General features: G+C 37.9%; 1 protein-coding gene across 1 annotated transcript in view; it reads left to right on the top strand.

Annotated features, from left to right (window-relative positions):
* The first annotated feature begins 855 nt into the window (after positions 1-855).
* Phip (PHIP subunit of CUL4-Ring ligase complex) overlaps positions 856-23,388 on the top strand; it is a 114,800-nt gene continuing 92,267 nt past the window's right edge. Inside the window, 6 exon segments of the mRNA XM_034483628.2 lie at positions 856-1,274; positions 1,380-1,438; positions 1,568-1,597; positions 1,789-1,848; positions 17,288-17,438; positions 17,528-17,626. Of these exon segments, the coding sequence (XP_034339519.1) occupies positions 1,235-1,274; positions 1,380-1,438; positions 1,568-1,597; positions 1,789-1,848; positions 17,288-17,438; positions 17,528-17,626 (439 nt within the window). The 5' untranslated portion in view covers positions 856-1,234.

The following is a 23,388-nucleotide window of genomic DNA, read 5'->3' as shown; positions in this document are numbered from 1 at the left end:
CCTTCGGTAGGTTATCGACCGGTCAGTAATTTACCTCCATATCAGTTAGAGATAAGTATTAGCTAGCGCCCTTTCCTTTCCCTCAGGTTTATATTAGCCCTTCTTGTAAACACTTTAAAAAGCTTTAAGGTTCTTCACTTCCAAATCCCTAATTAGCCATCACTAGCCTTTTTGTAATGGGGGGTGGGGGGGAGGGAGATGAGCTGAAGTACAAATCTGGAGTTCCTCTTGTCCGTTTATCAAAACAAAAACATTTTTTTTTTTTTAAACGAACGCTTCAGGCGATGGTAGTAATAAAAGAAATATGCAGAGGTGGCTTCGGGGAATAACGGGTTTGCAGAACGCAAGTGGCTTACAAAAAAAAAAAAGCAGCCCGAACATCTATTGCAAGCCACGGCACTCCAATAAATTACACAACACTTGCCCAGGCTGCAGAAATATCGCAGGACAAGACTCACACGGATGCCAATCCGCAGCGTTTATACACATGCACATGGCAAGACAGAAAGCAAACACTAGCGTTCAAGTCGGGCAGGGCGGCGCGATCCCGACTTGGCCCAGCTTGAGAGTGCTCCCTGAGTGTGTCTGTGCGTGCGTGCGAGGGAGCCGGGTCCTCCCGGCATTTCCCCTCTTTGGGCAGTTTTGCTTCATTTGTTTCCTATTTCTGCTACATAGAAACTAACTTCCATCTCAGCCCAGCCAGCGCCGCTGAATAGAGCCTGTGCTGCGGCTCCGTGTGCGTCAGATCCCTCCGCGCAGCCGTGCCGGCCCCCTCCTTCCCTCCCTCCCTCCTTTTCTCCCTCCCGCGGGCGGCCTCCTTAGAGAAAGCGCCTGCCAGGCAGCCCGCCGCTTCGGCTCCGGCATCTTCCCGGGCTGGAAATAAATAAATAAGTCGCGGCCCGGGCCGCGCGCAGCGCCGACCGCGTGGGAGCAGACCTAGGCCGAGGCACTCCTTTTCCCGCGGGGGGCGGGGGCGGCGAGTGCGGGCCGCGAAGGCGCGGACTCCTTTCTGTAGCGGAGGGATCTCGGCGGAGGCGGCCGCAGCCGGGGCCGCTGCCTGAGAGTTGTTGTTTCCTCCTCCTCCTCCTCCGCCTCCGCCGCCGTTGCTTGAATGGTGGAGCCGAGGCTCGGCTCGTGAGCACACACTGACAGCTACAGGGCAGGCGGCGGCACCGTCCCCGCTTCCCCTCGGCGGCGGGGTGTCCCGCCGGCGGCCCCGAAGTGACCCGCAAACATGTCTCGTGAGAGGAAAGGCCTCTCGGAGCTGCGATCGGGTAAGTCGGGCGCTGCGGGGCCGCCGCGCCGGGCGGACTCGCCCGCGGGCCCCCGCCCCCCGCGGCCGCTCAGCCCGTGTCTCCCCGTCCTTCTCTCCCGCGCAGAGCTCTACTTCCTCATCGCCCGGTTCCTGGAAGATGGACCCTGTCAGCAGGCGGCTCAGGTAGGCGGCGCGCGGCGCGGGCCGGGCGGGCGCTCGCGGTGGCCGCCCGCGGGCGTGGGGGAGGGCGGCGGCGGCGGCGGGGCCGCGGCCCGGGGCGCGGGGCTCAGCGTCCCCGCTTTGTTGTTGCAGGTGCTGATCCGCGAAGTGGCCGAGAAGGAGGTAAGGGCGCGGCGGCCCGGCGCCGTCCCGCCGCCGCACGGCCTCCCCGGGCCGCCGCGCAAGCCCGGGCGTCCGGCGGGGCGCGGGACGCGGGGCGCGGGGGTCCCCGGCGGGGCGCGGGGCGGGCCGGGGAGGGGAGCGGCGGCGGGCCGGGCCGGGGGCCGCGCTCACCGGGCGTCCTGTCCCCGCAGCTGCTGCCCCGGCGCACCGACTGGACCGGGAAGGAGCACCCCAGGACCTACCAGAATCTGGTGAGACATTCCCAGCGCACTGCAAAGAAACTTTTCCCCGAGTCGAATAAAAATTGAATTTCCCGCAATTTTTTACAGAGACAAAAACTTGGCCCCAGAACGGGAAAGCTGCAAAGGCCACGGGGAGGGTTGGGAGGCCGGAGTGGGGGGCCGCGGGGGGCGGCGGCCGGGGGTGCGGACGCCCCGGGGCCGCAGGGGCCGCGGACAATTTATTTGTGATATTTTGTTAATGTGCTAGAAATAAAGATACGTCATGAGTGTTGTGCAGTGCAAGGCCGGAGGAGGAGGGGCCGGCGCGCGTGTCCGCGGGGGGCGCGGGCGCGCGCGCGCGAGGCGGCGGCAGCGGCAGCGGGAGCGGCGCAAGCCTGGAGAGCGCGCTCGCCAGCTCCTCGCTTGCTCTGCACGCGCGGCCGGCTCAGCTTTCTCCAGACCCACACAATAGCTGGTGACTAACTGCTCCGGAGTGGCTTTAGCATTTCACAAGAAGGCCTTTGAGCCACGGACGAACCTTGGCAAGATTTTTTTCTTTTTTCTTTTCTTTTCTTTTCTTTTTTTTACTTTCTCTGTCTTTTGTTTTCTGTAGATTCAAGACATAGATTTTTAATTTTTTTTAAATATTGTTTGGTTGAAGGCGGTCAGATATGTTTGATGGTAGTCACCCAGCGGCACAATCAGATCGACCGAAGTATAAACCTGGAAGTTTTAATAGGGGTTTTCTAATTTTGCTGATTTTCGGGCATATTACCTTGTTTTATTAAAAGTCATTTATAGAGGCATTGAAGAGTCCTGGTTTTATCTGCGTAGTTGCCGTGGGGTTGACCTTTGGCTTTTAAGTTTTTGTTTATATTAAGATGTTTTTGTTTAATTGATTGAAAATAACGTTTTTTTAAAGTTTGTGAGTTTTCAAAGGTACTAATTTACAAACAATTGCTTTCCAAAAATGGAGCTCTCCTGAGTATTGTGAATGGTAAGGTAAAGCCTCACGGTTAGTTTACTTCCGTACAGAAGCTGCAGTTTCCATAGCATCATCTTCTTTGCCTAAGATAGAAGTTGATGTAGTTGTTTGTATGAATGTGCCTTTTTTTTTTTTTTTTTTTGTAATGAATGAATGTCACAGCAGGGCCTATTGGGCAGTTGAGATTCAGACAATGCATTGACAAAATTGTTTTGAGATGTTTGTGACTCTTAAAGGTAGTTGTAATTACTAATGCTCTCTGTGATTAGTCGTTCAGAATGAATGTCTCTGAAGTGATGGCATGGCGTGATTTTGATAGCGTTTGCTTGGTTTTGGATACATTGGAATCGCTTTTGTGAGTGTGTCTTATGATTTAATATAAACTACTGGTTACGGTGTGGTTGTTTAGGCTTTAGAAACGTAGTGGAGAGTATTTTCATTTCCATGCTTTCAAGTTAATTTTCAAGTATGGAATTAGGGAAGTTGAGTCAGTTACTTGGTCCAAAGTGATTGAGATTTGAAGTAAACTCCTAGGTTTACCATTTGCAGTATTAAAAATTTTTACATTTATGCTTTTTACAAAAATCTTAAGTGTATTTCATGCCTTTCTGGCTATTTAAGAAAAAAAATAGCACAATGATACAGCATTTTTTTTTTAAACCAAACTCATTTTTTCCTTTCTTTAAAAATCCCACAAATTCCAAGTCACTGAATATGGCTGTCTGGTTAACTTAAGAGACTTTAAGTGATGCTGTTTCTTGAATGAAGCCAACTAATAGTGTTTTTGACAAATACAGGGAATGGTTAGTCTGTGTAGGAGTGTCACTTTGTTTACTGAAATGATTTTAGAGGTGGTTCTTAGGCTCAAATAGTAAAATGAAATATTTGTAGTCAGTTTTTCAAACTTCATATGTTATTTATCAAAAGCCACTTGTTTTGCACGAAGGTGGTTTTTCTTGTTTGAAGAGGTTTTTACCTCAACAGCTAACGATGGCTTTACCCTGAAGACAGGTAGACATTCTTCCGGAACTCGTGTGTGAGTCCTGCTCTTTTACTTACTCAGCGTAGACCCATGTTTCACATCCAGGAAGCCATGTGCTGAGGTGTGGGGAGAATGTGGGTTAACTTTCTATGTCACTTTAACTTTGATTTTAGGGTAGCTTTAAACCATTTTGATTGTCAGGGTTTTGACCTCATTGGTACATATGAAGATTGTATGTTTTGCTAAACACATGCATAGTCATTTAAATATTCTATGTTTTAACTCAATCTCATGACTTAAAGTTTTTCTTTTTGCACATCAAATTGAATTAACAAAAATTGATTCAAAATTATTTGGTGAGTAAAAATGTAGTTTCAACTTCTACTTGAAAATGGTTTGGAGTATTAACTTATAAACTTAACAGTAATTTAAGCAGAAAATTCATGTGAAATGGAAATTTTCTACAAAATCTTTAGGAAAGAGATATGTTTCTACTTAATGAGTTTAAAAATAAGTATTTACTACCATTGATGGCCTCTAAGTAGAATTCCAATGTCATTCAGTTTGGGCCTTGAGGAACATGGAGCCTTTTGTGAAATTTTGGAAGTTTTGTAAGTTAGGAAAGTAAAGATGACATATTTATTTAATATATGAATGAAAAAGGGAATTCTTACAAGCTGAGAATTTTGTCTTTAGTATTAAGAATGATGGATTATTAACTGTAGGAACACTTAAAATATTTCTGTGAAGGGAATTTGATAGGATAATTGTTTTTGTTTTTGGCACAATTTAAATTTATTCAGACATTTTATTTGTTAACCTGGATTTTTTTATTTATTTTTTTTATTTTTTAAAGGATATTTTTCAAGTATTCGCCAGAGTTCTTCTAGATGAAGCAAGGTATTAGGCCAAAAAAGTTTCCTGTTTGATTTTTTTATATTTAGATAGCCTGGCCTTGAACTGTATGTAGCTGAGATTGACCTTGATTCTCTGGTGTTCTTGCTGTCACCCCAGAGTAAGGGTTACAGGGTGCTTTATAAAGCACTGGGATGTAGACCACACATGCACGCAGCTAGCTCTGTGATGAGCGTGCCACACTTGAGCTAGCTACATGGTCCCTCCATTAAGACATTAAGAAGCTTTTTGGACAGTATTTTCATTGTTTTATAATGGGATTTCACAAATCTTAGGGTGGTCTGGAACCTGCTGCAGCCTATACTGGCTTTTAGTTCTCTGTCGTCCTGCCTCAGCTTCCCTACCTGGAATTACAGACATCAGCCACTTGGCTCAGTTCTTACTTGTGTATTTGAATTTGTTGGTTTCTCAGATCCTCTTCCCAGTTGTCTCCTGCTATTTTATTAGATCTTGAAGCAAATTATTAAAGCATTTTCACCAGACTTGGTATGCTTTGATTACATTTTTATTTATAAGTTACTCTGCTAATTTGTTTATATGACATAATTTTGCTTTATTAAAAATAACCATATTTCATTTTCTTAAACTGATTACACGTTGTTAGAAATCTTTTTGTCAGAGTGAAAGAATTGTCTTAAAGCCGGGTGACAATTAGCTTGCAGGTGATATGGGCAAATTCTATAATTTATTACTCTTGTCTTGGTTATTTCTAACTGCATGTAAAAGCATGGATGGAATATGATTTTGAGTTAGAAATAACAGTACATTGTTTTAAGTGCTTAGCATTCATTTTGGAGTTTAATTTTCCAAAATGGAAAGTTAAATCAGTAGAAATCATGCCAGTTTGGAAGTTGGATAAATGCTTTTCATAGTACCATTCTTTGGTGGTTGGCCTACTTTGGTTTCTGTTCATGAAGAACAACTTGGGGAGGAGAGGGTTTATTTCCACCTAGAACTCCCAAGTCACAATTCATCACTGGGAATTCAGAGGAACTGAAGTCAGAAACCTGGAGGCAGGAACTGAATCAGAGGTCTTTGGAGGCCTTGGAAGACCTCTGTTTATTGATTTACTCCCCCAGCTTGCTCAGCTACTCTTCTATGCAGCTTAGGCTGGCTACCACCAACTGTGAGTTAGATCCTCATCCATTTGCTAGTGAGGTACCTCACATATTTAGCCCCAGGCTTCTGGGATTGCTGAAAGTTCCTTCAGTGAGGTTCCCTTTTCCCAGATGCCAAGTTGACAACTTGAGTTTTTAAAGTACTGTTTCTTCTTGTAAAGATGAATGATTTTTGAGATCGTAGCCACATTGTAAAATACCTCTTTATTGCTGTATAATTACTGTTTTTCACTTTGTAAGTAAATAATAAGTTACTGATAACTTCAAATTCAGAGATGAATAGAGGAACCATGAATAGAATTTACTTAAGTATGTGTATGTCTTAGGTACACGTATATTTAGAGTATGCTGATTAAAGTGAAAGTCATGGAATAAAACTTAGAGGTAAGCGTAAGGAAAGTGATAACATATTAGATGTCTTAAAACTAGGAATTTCTGGTCTGTATGAGGATATTTTGAAGATGTGAGTGTAAGTCTTTTCTATTTTAGGAGAGAGCATATGAAGATATAGATATGTAATGGTAACATTATAAGGTTGTCTGTTTTTTGTTTGTGTGTGTGTGTTTTTTTTTTCTTCATTTTTAAATTCTTTGGAAGTTTCATACATGTGTGTGATGAATTTTAGCTATTTTTTGAAATTGTAATTTAAGAGTTTCAACTAAATAGTAAGCTTAGCTTGGTAGTTTATAAAATTGAGCTTTTAAGCTGACTTACAGTTTTATGTATGCAGTTATTTTGTTGGTGCTTAGCATCCATTTTTTAACAATTAGATGCATTTATAACATTTATATGTATACTTATGTGGGTGTTCGTGAATGTGTGATTGTGGTGGTCAGAACACAGAACAGCCTTGGGTTGGTCCTCAGGTACCATCCACATTTCCCCCCCCCCCCCCCGCAGATAATTTCACTGACCTACAACTTTCCCAGTAGGTTTGCCTGACTGTTCAAAAAGTACCAGGGGGCCACCCACCTGTTTGTCCTTGTAGAGCTAGAGTTATTGTAGATGCCTGCTATTTTTTAACATGAGTTCTGAGGATCAAACTCATTTCTTTACCAGCTTTATCCCCCAAAACCTATGGGGTTTTTTAGATGAAATAAGTCCACATAAGATTCTTAATACTTAAATTGCAGAGTGATGTGGACATAAAGGGGTAGTGGAATTGTACTTTTGTTAACTGCATAGTGAAAGTTTACAGAGAACAAGTCGACCTGAAAAGTCTGGGAATAGTTGGTGTAGGGTTTGGGTTTGCTCTTGGCAACCTTAGTAACATTAGTAAAGGTAGAAAGAACTGTGTGGTAGTGTAAAGTTTTCTATAAGGAAAGCGTTTCTATTTGAGATACGTGTACTTAGAACTTTATTAGCCTAGCTAATACTTTATTTTAAAAAGCTACTTTAAAACTTTAGAAAGTACTGCTAATGTACTTTTTAGATTTGAAGGTGAAAAAAGCCTAAGACATAGAAAAAGGTCAGTGAATAGAAAGCAGTAAATAATTTTTTAAGTATTGTAAATAGGTCTGTAGAAATATTTTGCTGTTAAGTTCTGTGAAACAGCAAACTTTAAATATTTGGGTGGTTGAGTTATCTTGAACTAAGATGGAGTTATAGCTCCTGTGGTTAGTTAGTGCTTGCTTAGTGTGAGTGAGGTCCTGAGTTCAAGTCCCTGGACGGATTAGAGACCAAATGAAGCCTTTTCTTTTTCTGGAACTTTGGAGTAGGTAAAGAGAGACTGAGAATTAACATTGGCTTCTTCTATTCAGAAGTTTGTGGCATTTAAAGCCATAGTAGTTTGTTGTTAGAATAAAAAGAATGTGTTCCAAAAAATTTAATAATTCAAAAATTGTATTAATTCTTAGGTTAGTTTTAGGATAAATATTGCCAAGTTTTTACCAATTTAAGAGGTTCTTTGTAAAGATAGGCTACAAGTTTTTGTCCTTGTTGATTACATCTGGAAATTCTTTATCCGAAGGCATTTTTCTCTGTCCCAAGTTTTGTTATTATCTACCTATTTTGTGGCACTTCAGCAGATGGACAATTTATTTTAAGCAGTACCTAATGTAATGTGTAAATTCATTCTTAGGAATAGTTTTCTTTGTGCATTTCAGGGTTCTCAGAACAGTATGTTTAATATTAACTCACATGGCCTTGATTTCCTAGTTTATTACTTCAGGAAGATGAGCACGTTGGGCATAAAAGTATCATCTCAGTAGGAATTTTAAGTTACTTTTGTAATTATATCTAGAAGTGATAAAAAATGTTAAATTTAGGAAATCTGAAAATAACAGTATTTTTAGTTTCATATTTAGTTTCATGAATAAACCTTTTTGAAAAATTCTTTCCAGAAGTCATGAAAGCAAAAGTTTACAAATTACTTTGCAATTAATAAGGTATTGAGCATGTGGATTATAAAAGGGGATAAATATGTTGAGGACATTAAACTTGTATTTGTGGAATTTAAGAATATAAGGTATTATAAGTTCAAAATAATGATAGAGAACAGTCATTTATACAAATTTGAGAACTTTTGGTTACTGCTTAGGAGGCAGTCATCATTTGTCTCTAGGCAAGTCTGACTCCCTTTAGTTATTCAGTATACATTCATGTGTAGTCTTTGAGCTTTCCTGGATGGTTGGACAAGTTTTGATACTAAGGAAATCTAAGCAGTAACAGTCTGGTATCCACTGCTTAGTTTAAAATGAGACTAGTGTAATTTGTCATAACATTTCAGTTGATAGTAACATGTTAAAGACACAGTACCAAAGGATGTGTGGGTTCTGCTACAGCCGCATGGCGTGCTGGGTTTCTGTCATGGCTAGAGAAGAGATACATAACTTGGGAAAAGTTATAACAATGCAAGAAATCACTACTGTGAGCTGAGTCCCTTTGCTTTGGTTTACTTTTGGAGTGAAGAAACCCAGCTTGTAGCAGTTTGGTGAAACAAACGTAAGCCTTCACTGTCTGTAAATGTGAGGTGATAATTGTTTTGAGTACTGAGACTGAAACACAACTAAGAATGAAACTGGATGCTCTATTTTTACATGGACTCTTAAGATGAAGCAACTTAAGGATTTTTTTTTCCTATCCATCAGAAAGTAACTTTTTCAGACTCAAAAATTTGAGTTTTAAATTATATTCTTAACATGTTTGAGAGATAATTTATTTTACAAATTTTGCTTAACAAATGTGATTCAATTTTAAAAACTCAGTGTGTTACTCTTAAGAAGTCATTTTGTGGTATTTTAAATCAGTTTGAATAGCGCACCCCAACTTTGCTGTATGGGGGAACCTTTAAGACTGTTTTACCAAAACAGTCAGATTTTAAATGAATAAAGTTTGAAATATTTGTATCGCTGTTTCCTTTAACTGACAGACACTTGATAAGACCAGCTGAAATGTGTTCTTAGGGTTGACTGAAATCTTGAAGTCATTCATGTTGTGTTTGTTTCCAAGTACTTTGTAAGTAGACTTCTAAGATTGATTTTGATGTTTGGCAAGGTTCTGTATTTATTGTTAAGCATTTTATAAAGAAATTATAAAAATCTAGGAATTGTCAATACTATTTTGTAAATAGTAGTTAATCTAATTACTAAGATTTGATTTTACTTATTGATTGTAAGTTTTTAATGCTCAAGCTTTTGTGATTCGGGGTGGGGAGGACTAAAATTTTGAGAAGGAAGCAGAACTGTAAACAGCATTGGAATCTGGAGACCTACACTTGATTAGTTTGTCTCCTGTTTTCTGAAGGTAAATCCTTAAGCAGATTAGCTACTGTTTCTTTACCTATGACATAAATGGTTTTTCCTCTTTTTTTTTTTTTTTTTTTTTTTTTTTTGCAATTCTTCAGTTGTTACAGGTAAATTATGAAAAATGGCATAAAGCTTTTTTTTCTGTGGAGAAACTGGTAAAGGTTATGTAGGAAGTGGACACTGGCTCTGAAGATGGTAGATGAGAGTCAAGTCACTCAAGCTTCAACAGCTTGTAAAGATTTGAGATTGTACCTTTTAAAAATTTGGGACTTTTATGATAAAGCTTAAGGCTTATAAACTGATATATTTTTAAAAATATTCTAGAATAGTCAGGTTGTACTCTATTTAACTAGTCTTTTATAATACAAAATAGAGAGCAGAAGTAACCAGCCCTTTTGATCTGACAAAGTTTATTGGTGTAATTACTGGAAGGAATGAATATGAAGTGAATACTTCAATTAAAACACATTAATGCTAGACATTAACTTCACTTTTGTAAATACCAGTTTGCTAAAGAAAAGGACATTTTTAGGTCTACATAGGCAAATCAAGTAATTGGAATGAACCTATGTAGCTAATCTCATAATGAAACGTCACTGGAAAGATTTTATTATTGCTATGTAATATTCTTGTATATGTGTCATGAAAGTAGAAGAGAAGCTGGCAAGGGAACAAGGGAAAATGGCAAATAGGGAGAACTATGCATTGTAAACTTGTATGACATTAAAAAAAATAAAGAGACTCAGAACAGTTTCTCAGGGTAGCTAAGGTTTTCCCCAGTATATGGATCAATATATATTATGTTCTTGGAATATAATTAAAGTAACAGTTGACTCTACTGGTTGCAGTGCTAAGGACATCAGAGTTAAATAAGTTAGTGATGATGCCTTCCTTGTATGTGGTAACAAGGACTCTGGATTTAACATGCTTTCTCCATTCCCATCCAATGCAAGTCTGATGCCAGGTGGTTTGTATTTGGTGTTTTATAAGCTACTGACCTACCTTTTCTTTAGAAGTTGAATAAGAGTTGTTGTTCTAGCTTTTTGAGTTGGGGTTTCTCTGGGGCCTTGACTGTCTTGGATCTTGCTCTATAGACCAGGCTGGCCTTAGATATGCCTGCTCTGCCTCCCAAGTGCAGAGATAAAAGGTCTACCATACCCAGTACAACCCAGCTCATTAAGAATCAGAGTGTGTGTAGTGGAGATCACTGGCTGTCAGTTTCCTCATAGTCACTTCTTGACTGATAACACTGCCTTCTAATAGTTGCCAACCTTTTTGTCTAGAAGGGATAGCTGCTTATGTTGGATAGCGTGTGTCTTAGTTTGCTTTTCTTTTGTTATCGACACCATGACCAAAAGAAGCTTGGGGAGGAAAGGGCTATTTCATCTAACAACTTAAGATTGCAGTAGTTCACTGGAAAGAAAAAAAAAAGAGTAAAGCAGGGATCTGGAGGCAAGAACAAAAAAGCCAGGGAAGCACACACCTTACTCTTACTGGTTTATTCTCCTTGGCTTGCTCAGACGGCTGTCTGACACAACATTGGACCCTGTCCAGGGGTGCACCGCCCACAGGAAGCTCTTGGGACCTCCCACATCAATCATTATTTAAGAAAATGTTTTATGGACAGTTCTTGTCAGATAACAATCGGTTCTGTCCAGTTGACAAACTGACTGGGACAGCATGCTGCTCAGAAAGAGGTTGGTTTACCTAAAGAGGAGTATTAACAACCAACCAGCTTAGGTTTTTCCTGTTTTTCTAATATATTGCAGTTTACTTTTTCAGATGATTCTATCATTTAAATTTCAGCTAATTCTAGAAGTACTTCTTATGTGATATGAGAAAGAAGGGATAAACGTGTGATTTTTTTGACCCTGATGTGAGAAACATTGCTGGATTTAGGGATCATTCTTTGGGGGGTTAGTAAATGTTGACTGCCATGGTAGAGTTTCTGGCTTTTAAGGATGTGTGCCTAATGTTGACATGGAGATTTATGATTGTAGTTTTGCAAATGAGTTCTTAAACATCTAGGGAGATTCCAGGTGGTCCTGAGGAAGTTGCATGAACAAGGCTAAGACTAGATGTAAATTTTAATTAGCACAACAAAGGGGGACTGTCATGTGAGGAAATGGTGTGTGGATTTGGGCTATTCACAGCTGGGAACTTTACTTTGTGGCCAGGTAATCCCTCCTGGTAGAGGGAGTGGTTAACCCCCTGTTTCATAGATAGAGAAAAGCTAGAGAATAGCTTGGAAATGAAGGAGGAAGTATTCAGCTGCCTCTGATGACAGAGACATTAAGATAAAGATAATTAAAAAGACCAACAACGCTTTTGCTTTTTCTAGTGCTTTTGTATTTACTTCAAATAAACTTGGGATCCTGCTGTCGATATTATATTTTTAATAAACTTTTATATTAAGATAATTATAGGTTCATGGGTAAGACAAAGCAGGGGGAGCTTATGTGCACTGAGGTCCACTGAGAATATTTTGCAGCATCATGGTGATGATACTGACTTTGAGTAAGGATCCCATTTAAATCCAAGTTTCTCACACCCTTGCTTACTTGTGTATGTGTGTGTTACTTCTATGGGATTAACTTAATTTCTTCCCCTAATATATGAATTATATATAATATACAACTTGGAGCGTAAAGTAACAGTTGACATTTATACAACAGGTGCAATACTAAGGGCATTTCATTTATCCAAGTCCATAGACAGTACAGGGATCTCTTACATTCTCACTCTAACAGTGCCATGCCTGCCTTTTATTTCTAAAATGGTATCTCAAAAAGTGATGTAACTTGAATCAGATTTATGTAATGACAGTTGTTTTAGACTGAGTCAAAAAATGAGGGAAGAAATGAGACTGGTAGTAAACCATGTAAACATAATATTTAAGGAGGCAAGCAATGGAATCATCTGGATGAGTAAAACTGAGAAAGGAAATAGAGAACAGGTCAGGCAGGATTTGAGGGTTTCACTAAGAAGGGACATGAGGATGTTTAATGTAGGTATGGATGGGAAGGAGAGAGTTGAGAACTTGAAATACAAGGGCTAGCTTATCGTTTGGGATTTCTTTGAAGTCAGGACTTAAAGCATAGGTAGAGGGTTTAGATCTTACATAGTAAAGGGAACAATTGTGCTCAAAAACAGAATAGATTCAGTTGTAGCTTTAAGGATTTAGTGGGGGTGATCCCTCCACCCTCACCCCCAAACTTCCAGTAAGTGAGAAAGGAGTATGGAAAAGAAGAGCTTATGCCTTAGGAAATTGTCTCAATCAAGAAGGTAGATAGATACACACAGTATAACAAAAGCTGCATTTTATTATACAAGGTTTACACTATAAATTCCTAACTAAGGTTCTAAGCCTGTCTTCCCCAAGGCTGCTCACCTGTGCCACAGATCTTAGCTGGATGTCAGCTTCAGTCTCTGATAGAAGTGATTTGAGGATCAGGACCCTGGGAGATTCTCCAGCTTCAAGGCAGATAAAGGCGGCATCTCTCCAGATGTGCAGAGCAGAGCATCACTCATGGCGTCTGCTTATATACTCTTCAGTGGCCATCCTGGGGTTCTAGGACTGTGTCTGGTTGTCTTGAGTGAGTGATGTCATTGAGTTCAGATACAGCCTTGGGTGTAGTGGAGATCCTGACTAAGCTCTCTTTGCATGTCTAAAAATGAGCATGTTTTTCTGTGCTCATTCTAGAAGGAAACAGTTTGACTTTACTCGACCCCTACCCCTGAACACACACTTTTTGGTGATAACAGCTTACAGACTGCTGAAGAGAAACAATGACAATGAAAACAGTGAGATACTGCATTCTCCAGGGTTACTTATATAAGAATACTTTAATAGTACTAGTACTTTCCTTTTTCATTTAGAATTTGGTTTGGGGAATTTTCTGTGACAAAAATGTTTGAAACCATTAAATAAAGCATTAAAATGTATAAAGTGAAATATTATTTTGTTTTTTCTATTTTTATGCACTAGGATAGATGCTAATGTTTTCAGATCGAATAGTGGCAAAGTCAGTGATTTTTGTTGTTGTTGTTATTAATATGTTCATTTACTTAAATAATTATTTAGCCCCTTGAAGTACTCTTGGTATCTTGTAGACAGGCAAACAGTTCTAATCCTGTTTACATGGGACACAGACTTGGTTGATGATTCCAATATGGTATATAGTTTTCTGGAATCCCAGGTAGAGAGAAATGAAATGGATTTCTGATGAGAATTATAGTTACCGTTAGATTCTCATTGATATTTAAAGTATCAAAATATATGCGTGGTACAAAGTGTTAAGGGAAACTTGAAACTGAAAATGAAACTTCAAGTGAAAACAAATGTGCAAAGAGAAGGGGGTAAGGTGGTTGAACTGCTAGCTCATGGAAGGCAGTGAAGCACTGGAGGAAAGTAAGGCGTGGAAGTGGGCAGATAAAAGATTGCCAGGAGACAAGTCAGTTTCTATATTTAATACCTCAAAGCTGGAGAAAGCATAGCATCTAAGAACTGAATATGTCTTTTCTAACTTGAAAGTGAAAGAGTTCAGTTTAAAAAATTATTCTAATTTTTATTTAATTCTAGTCTATATTATCAAAGAAAGCTTTAAAAGTCTAAAGACCATCGTAAACTAAAGTTAACAAATAATGAACTACATCTGGCTAAAAATAAAGTGAAAAATTGAAAAAGTCACATTAAAATACTTGATGTGTGCTCAGTGTTTGAGAGCATTTGTAGCTCTTGTCGAGGGCCTGAGTTGAGATCCCAGTACCTGCAGAGGCATCTTATAACCACAAGCAGCTCCAGTTCTGGGGATACTTTCTTGCCTCTGCAGGCACTGCGCACACATGCACAAATTTGAAAAACTTTTAAAAATAATAATTATGTACTTTTGATCCAAAAGAGACCTTTATAAATATTTCAGGCCTTTTCATTTTAAAATTTAGTTTTTTATTTTTTGTAATTTAAGGTGTGTGTGTGTCCGTGAGTGCATGCAAGGGATAAGGATGACTGTGAGTGTTCTGCTCTATCCCTGTCTTAGTCCTTTGAAAGGGTCTTCTGCTGATCTGGGCACTAGACTGGCTGTCAGACAGCTCCAGCGGTCTTCCTAGCCCTGGCCTCAGTTCTGGGATTGTAGGCACATGTGACCTCTACATTTTTATGTGTACTCTAGGGATTTGAACTCTGCTCCCCATATCTTGCTTGCTCAGCAAGTACTCTTACCTGCTGAACCAAATTCCCAAGCATAATTTTATTTTTAGTCAACACAGTAATTCTTTATGAGGTAAAGTGCAGTGATAGATACATACATGTTATATGGTTATAAATCAGGGTTTAGCACATCTATCACCTGATACATGTATCATAGAGTTATAGTAAGAACACTTAAAATCATTTGAGCTATTTAGGTAATTTTGCTAACTGAACTCGTGCCTTGTATGAAGAACCCAGAATTTTCTGGGACCAAGCAAAGAAAAGGATAAATATAATTTTTAAAAATCTCTTATTTTGTTTTCTTTTAAACATTAAAGATAATTTAATTTACTACTCATTACTGTTTCCTAAAGTGTGTTCTGAGTATGACAGACACTAGGGAGAAAATAGTGCTGTAGCTGAGCAAGTCAGGGAAATTACAGCCAAACAACATGAAAAACAGATTCATCTGGTTTCTGAGAGGTGTTACTGACACTGGCCACAAGGGTATATTGTACATAATTTGTAATGCATATTTTATTAAGGTTCTTTTTTTTCTAAAGGTATTTATTCTGCCAAGCCTTTTTGAACACTTAAACAACCAACCTGCCTGTCTGTCTGTCTGTCTGTCTGTGTGTATATGTATATATGCACCTATCTATTCTCAATTCTGATATTTTTAATTATTAGTGTGACAGTACCACATTATCTTGTCAACAGAATATTTCTAGAGTAAGATTTGTTTCTCTTATGCACTCCAACTTAGAAGGATGTTTATTAGCCAACATTGAAAAATATTTACATTAGTCTTAAGAGTATAATAAAACCTAGAGATGTATTTTGGTGGTAGGCTGCTTGCTGAGTGTGCTCAAGGCCCTGAGTTCTATCTCTAGCACAAAGGAAGGGAATATAAAAAGAATATTTTATATTTTTGCTAAAATACACATTTTTCTTTATATTCTTATAAAAGATTATAAAAAAGATAATACGAGATTCAATAACAAGATTCATCTATTTACATTTCCACATTATGAATTAAGAAATTTGTATTAGGATTACTCAGTGGATGAAATAGTTTCAAACCTGGGTTCGAGGCCTTTTCTCACCCATACAAATTATGGCGGTTCATTTGTTTGTGTGTATTGTACTCTACTCATGTTTGCCATTAATGTTTAATATACTAGAAGCCTATTAAATACCAGTAATATTTCATGTTATCATAAGTAATATCTATGTAGTACTCTTTCAGAGTAAATTTATGAGGGAAATTGCTTTTTTTATCTACCTTTTTCTGTATCTTTAACATCTGGCTACTTAGACCATTAGTCTTTGTTGATTCGGTTGTGAAGTCATAAATTGTATATGTGGCTTACTGAAACCACAACCTCACACTAAAGAAAATGTCAGTAAAAGGCAAGCTAAGTTTTACTATTAGTCATGGTTTTTATCTGAAAAATCACCATGGTTCTCAGCACATGTTTTAAGAGCACCATTTCTACAATGGGACACATTTCATTAACTTTGATAGGTAAATGTAAAGTTGTAAGATAGTATATATACATTTGTTCTAATTTAATTCAGTTTAGATTTTGAGATGTTATTGAAAAATGAAATAATAAAAAGTATTTATGTTATGATTGCAAATGCTGCTGAAACTTGTTTGATGCAACAGTTAAAATTTTACCCTACTTTTTGAAAGGATTTGGTAAATTAAAAATTTAGCATGGTGGTGCACATCTTCAATTCTAGCACTTGTGAGGCAAAGGCAAGTAATCTCTTAGTTTGAGGCTAACATGACCTACATAGTGAGTTCTAGAACACCATGGGCTAAGTGGAGAAACCCTGTCTCCAAAAATAACAACAAAAGTTAGCATAGATGGCACATTAAAAATCCCCAAAGTTTGTATAATGAGAACCTAAAAATACTAATTGTCTTTAATTTTTAATTCTTTTAAAGATACAATAGCAGTTTCAAAACATTGAACTTTTTTTTTTTCTTTTGAGTTTTGTTGTTGCTGCTTAAGTTTTAGGAACTCCAACAAAATATACCATGTAATGCTATATATATTTTTTTGTTCTGTGGTGGCGGTTATTTCAAGTTTCTATCCAGGCTGACCTCAACTTCACACAGTAGAGGATGTGCATGTCTAGACTGGGATTATAGGTGTGAACCACCAGATCCCATGTATATAGTGTTAGAGATAAAAACCCAGAGCCTCATGCATCCTAGGCAACCTCTGTCAACGAAAGCATATCCTCAGCCCTGAAACTGTATATTTATCATTGCTTAGTATCAGCAATCAAGTTAATTTATAGAATCTTTTTCATTAGTTTACATTAATTTATAGCACCTTTTTCTTTCTTGGTGTACTAAATGATACTGTGAAATAAGTAGTTTAACAAAATCTGAACATTCTCTTAGAGTGTTGATTGACCTAAACAGATTGTAATTTTAAAAACTGCTAACATTACAGAGCAAATATTTTTTGTTTGGGACATAATAAGTGCTTGTGTTTGTTTTTGACAAAATAGGTGAAGTATTATAGACACCTTGCACCTGATCACTTGCTGCAAATCTGTCATCGACTGGGACCTCTTCTTGAGCAAGAGATTCCTCAGAGTGTTCCTGGTGTACAAACTTTATTAGGAGCCGGAAGACAGTCCTTGCTACGTACAAATAAAAGTATGAATGTTTTCTATTACAGTCTGAATCTTCTTTTTCTCACTTTTTTGTGTTTTATTTTTGTATTGATGAAATGTATGTTTGAATAGGTTGCAAGCATGTGGTGTGGAAGGGGTCTGCCCTGGCTGCGCTACACTGTGGGAGGCCACCAGAGTCTCCAGTTAACTATGGCAGCCCACCTAGCATCGGTGAGTCCAGTATACTGTGTTATGATAGCCTCTGGGTAAAGAATTCTTGAAAATAACATTTTTAGTTACTGTGCTGTCAGAGAACTTTTTATCTGTACATATTATGTGTATTAACATTTAAAGATGGAAACCTTAGGTAAATAGTTTAGTAATAAAGTCATAATGTACAATTATAAAGTATCTTATGAAGACTGACTATCTCATTAATGTTTTAGTTGTTCTAAAATTTCCTTACTAAAAATTACATATTGAGTTAATTGGTGTTATAATTCAATTTAGCTATAATGTTAGTTAGCAAACAACTAGTTTGGTTTTCTTTTAAGAGCATGGCATATTTTTGTCTAAAGTTTCAAAGAGAACAAACTTGCAAATAAGTTTTCCTCTTGAGTTGCTTTATAGACTCAGCCTAATACCTCTTAGTACTACATTTTGTCTTTGAATTAATAGAGCATCCTCAGGACTGAACTTCTTGATCTTGTCACTTGTCTTTTTCCCTTCCAGTATATTGTCTAACACTGTAATATTGATTTGTATGACTTTACCTTTGCTCTTCGCAAAGAAATAGACAAATTCTTACATGTTTGAGACTTCCTTCTTGTACCAGTATGTGGACGCCTGGCATTAGGGATCGTCATGTGTTCTAGCTTCTTTCCTCATTCATATGCACTATCCTGCTTGATGTCCTTTATTGGAGATGAAAAGTGCCCACTATTTTAAAATAGTGTCTGCTTCATTATTTTTCCTCTGTAGAACTTTAATTAAACAAATGCAGAGCTTCTTTTGATGTAGTCTGTTCACTTTCTTTTATATTACTCTGTTTATATTACTATTATATTTCTTTTATATTACTCTGTTTATATTTTTCTTTTTTTGATGATACACTGATATTTGTATGATCATAATCATAGTTCATCATATTTTATTTATCTTCCTGGTGAGATTTAACACAATTTTAATCTTAATCTAACATTGAGAAGAATTCCATTTTGATTATTTATATTGCTTTTTTCTATTCATCAGTTTCTCCTTCAGTTTTCCATGTTCATTGTTCCTCTCTTCCTTTGAGCTCATACTCTGTCCCTCTACACTCTGCACAACCTAGTTCTCCTCAGGGAAGCATGGTCATGCCAGCCTGCTTTCTTAGTAGCTGCTTTCCTTCCACAGTTCACTTTCTTGTGTTTTCTCTTTCATAGTTTTCATATAATGGTTTACAGTTTATGTTAGTCATGTCACACCTAACTTTTCTTTTTGTATTGCCATTTGTTTCTTAACTTATTTTTTTTTAAATATATTTTCATTTGGCACAATGTTAACATTAAAATTTTTTCACTTTTCTATCTTCTATCAGTGGAAAGGGACATTGTCCCTTCACGGGTCTGTCTGTCTTTCCTTCTTTTCCCTCCCTCCCTCTCTCCCTCCCTCCCTTCCTTCCTTTCTTATAAAACAGGAAGATAGCTCTCAGACTCCCAACATGTGTTTACATTATAGAAAAGTTTCTGTTGTTTAAATTTCCATTTCAAGTTCCAGGTCACAAAACAAAGCAGTAAAATTTTTAAATAACCATTTTCGTCAGGAGTTCAGTGCTTTTAGAGTTGTGTTTTCATTTCTTAAGTAAATAATTAATCAGATTTACTTGTAAGGTATAGATATGATGACAGATTCTCCCATCCCTGATGGACCTGGCAAGTGACTTAGTACTGATGACTGTGCACTCAGGTTCTTCTCTCACCCACAGTGATTACAGAGTTTGATGCTGGGTTTTCATCTTTATAAATGACAAAGGTCATATTTATGTAAGGTCTTTGACTTTTTCAGTTTCTTTAAGGATCCTTTAAATTTAATATTTGAACATTTCCTGGGTAATGTTCAATTAGGAAATGTTCCTAATTTTTGGAAATTAGGAAGTTCATAGGCAGGCTGAATAAATCTTATAGATAGTAGTGATTTGTTGAGCTCCTTAAATAACAGTCAGTGAAATAAAGTAATGTCCCACAAAATAACTTTTATAACATATAATGCTTTCATTGCTTAGAGACAGCCAATATAAATAATCGTTACTATAAACTAGCTTTGAGTTTGCATAACAAGTGGTGTCCTTTATGTTCTATAGCGGCTCTGTAAGAGGCCTCTTTTATCAACGGAGAAACCAAACAGTAGATAAGTGGTAACAAAGTCAGTGCTTTCTCTGGTGTTGATGTGCAGTTTTTGCATTCAATTCATATCACTATTACATATCACCCTTTTACCTCTGTGAAATGATTTAAGCATTCATGTACAAGCTGTGTCTATTTATTATTTGAGTATAGTAATTTTTGGATTACTTTGTCTTAATATAGGAACTGGAAGTAATGGAGCATAGTATGTATATTCTTTCAAGTTAAGTACTTGAATTTGAAATCAGGTACTCAGTTTTTTAAGGAAAATTACAGGAATCTCTGTACGATAGATGTAGCTAAGGATGACTTTGAACTTAGGATTCTCTTCCCTCTACCTCTTAAGAGCTGAGACTCTAGGTGTGTACTTCACACCTGGTTTATCATGTGCTAGGGGTCAAACTCAGTGTTGTAGATAAAACATAAGAACTTCACCAACTAAGCTATATCTCTAGCCTCAGGTTTTGTTTTGAATAGTTGGATTTGTTTCACTAAAGTAGCTTTGCTTTTAGTTAGATCATTTCCAGTTTCATGATCATTGCAGCCAAGCCAGAAAGCTGTGGGAAATTTTCGTAAAGCAAATCTTACATGATTTCATTCATTTCCCATAAAGACCTCAAACCATAGTTTCACTGGAATTCAGTTAAAAGGCATCTGTCACATCTTAATTTTTCTCTCTTGACAATTGTACTTTTGTATTTTGAGTGCCAATTATAACTAGACTTACTGTGTTTGGAGTTTTTTGATTTTTCTTTTTCCTTTATTTATTGAGGTAGGCCTTCACTGTGTTTCAGACTGACTTTGCAGAGTTGGAACCACCTTGTCCACAAGCTCTGTAACTGACTTGTTAAATATTTTTATTGTGTTTACTTTGCATTTTGCATGTGCATACATGCTACATATTTGTATGGAGGTTTGAGAAAAAATGGGAGTTGGTTTTCTCTACCATGTGGGTCCTGAGGATTGATCTCAGAGTGTTTGGCTTTATAGCAAATCCCATAACCCTCTGATCCATCTCCTGGTTCTACCTTTTTAATGCTGTTTTATGGCCCCAGGGCATCGTACATGCTGTTCCCTCAACCTGAAAACATATTCCCTTCCTGTCAACATTTTTTTTTTTGCTTTTTTTTTTCTTCAGTCTTTCGATTCCTAGAGAAATTACTTAAACTACTGCCCCATATGTTTGGAACCTTTGCTATGTGTTCCAAATTTTCCTTTATTTGATAACATTTACTATTGTAAGTAAGTCCTTATTTCCTGTCTTTCTTTCTTCCTTGCTAGACTCAGTCTCCATAAGGTTAAGTACCATGTCTTCTTTTTTTCTCTGTTAACATCCGGTTGACTACACTTGTATCATACATGCTATATAAATATTAGTTGGCTCAAAGTTAAATGACTGAGATGTTTGACATATAAAAAAAGCTACCTAAAATCTTAAGGGTAGACATGTGAGGTCCTAGGTGTAATCTGTAGCACCAACCCAAAATTAAAACATTTAAAGAATTTTTATTAAAATAACTAATCCTTAAGTAAAATACTTAAAATAATACTTAATACTTAAAACTTCATTGTAGTATCTTCTAGTTGAAGTAGCAGATTGATTCCTAGGAAAGAAAAGGGGAATAAATACCATTTTAATGGCAGTCACTACCTTTTTTGTTTCTTTTCATTCTTTAATATGTCCTTGGCTTATGAAACTTTTTGTGTAATTCTTGGGATTATCATTTCTTCCTGTCTGAAATTTCAACTGCCTTTCTTCTCGATATTTAAGTTAATATTCATCTCAGTATTCAGTATTTACTGAATCTGTTGTTTTTAAATAAAACAACTGAACACCAAAACTGCACATGTGAGGATTTCCTGGTAGCTCCGGAGTATCTTAATCCTTTTACTCACACAAGGAAAGCCAAGGAGGAAAGATCGCCTGCTTGTTTTATTGCACAAGAGATTATTTCCATCGTCTCTTCCCTATTACTTTCTTCATTATTAGTAAACTGATGATGGGATTGGCCTTCTAATACTGTTGGAGCCGCCCTCCATTATGTGATTTATCTTCTGCTCTAGATGGTGCTGTAGGAATGAACCAAATTATGTTGAAATGTTTTCCACATGCTATCTGTCCTTAATGTCTTTATTAAGAGTAACCTCAGAATAATTTGTATGTGTATAGTGGTTTGGATGTTTCCTTTGAAATCTTCCTTAATAAAATAGAATATCTTGGATAATTTTTTTTTTTTACTCTAAAGCTCAGTGTAGTGTTTGCGTGTGTATGGGGTGAATGTGTGTGCAGGTACTTAAACCTCTGCATGCACATGCGTATATATGGGGTGAATGTGTGTGCAGGTACTTAAACCTCTGCATGCACATGCGTATATATGGGGTGAATGTGTGTGCAGGTACTTACCTATGCGTGCACATGCGTGTATATGGGGTGAATGTGTGTGCAGGTACTTACCTATGCGTGCACATGCGTGTATATGGGGTGAATGTGTGTGTAGGTACTTACCTATGCGTGCACATGCGTGTATATGGGGTGAATGTGTGTGCAGGTACTTACCTATGCGTGCACATGCGTGTATATGGGGTGAATGTGTGTGCAGGTACTTACCTATGCGTGCACATGCGTGTATATGGGGTGAATGTGTGTGCAGGTACTTACCTATGCGTGCACATGCGTGTATATGGGGTGAATGTGTGTGCAGGTACTTACCTATGCGTGCACATGCGTGTATATGGGGTGAATGTGTGCAGGTACTTACCTATGCGTGCACATGCGTGTATATGGGGTGAATGTGTGTGCAGGTACTTACCTATGCGTGCACATGTGTGTATATGGGGTGAATGTGTGCAGGTACTTACCTATGCATGCACATGCGTGTATATGGGGTGAATGTGTGTGCACATGAGGAGTCACATGCCGTTCTCTGTTGCTCATTTTTTGAGTTAGGATCCCATTGAACTTAGAGCTCATTGATTCTGCTAGGCTGACCATCAGCAAGTCTCCTAGGTATTGTTGTCTCTGCCTTTTCTGTGCTCAGCCTGTCATGTCTGGCTTTGTGTGGTTGCTGTGGTCCAAGCTCAGGTTTTTCTGCGTACATAGCAAACACTTTACTCACAGAGCCAGCCCATCAGTGGGTTTCTATAAAGAAAACTTAAATGAAAAGTGAAGGCCTGTTAGTTTATCTTCTGGCTTACAAATCAGACTCTGTGATGTGAATAAAAAATTTTTTATTGTTGATTTTATTTTTGAGACATGGTCTCCTGATGGAGCCCTATGCTAGCCTTACATTTGAACTCTTTCCTGAACACTGGGATTACAGGTATGTTCCAGTTTGCCCAACAATATGTGAATTTTTTATATCAGTTTTTAGTCCATTTAAAATTGTCAGTAGGTATTTTCTGTAGAATATACTTTTATATTCTTTAAGATGCTTATTTTTTATGCTTTTTATGATTAAATAAAGTTAAATTTCTTGAGTCTAAAATCTTAATTTCTATCAAGCTTTAAATTTAAGCTAAAAAATGAATGTAATTGGTTATATGATAATAGTTTGGGATATTTCTTTTTAGTCTTGTTTCCTAATGCTGTACTCTGGCACCATATTGTGG

Source organism: Arvicanthis niloticus, chromosome 21 (genome assembly GCF_011762505.2).
Source record: "Arvicanthis niloticus isolate mArvNil1 chromosome 21, mArvNil1.pat.X, whole genome shotgun sequence".
NCBI classification, from domain to species: Eukaryota; Metazoa; Chordata; class Mammalia; order Rodentia; family Muridae; genus Arvicanthis; species Arvicanthis niloticus.
The sequence above is the reverse complement of the archived record's forward strand: the minus strand, read 5'-3'. Positions and strand labels throughout refer to the sequence as shown.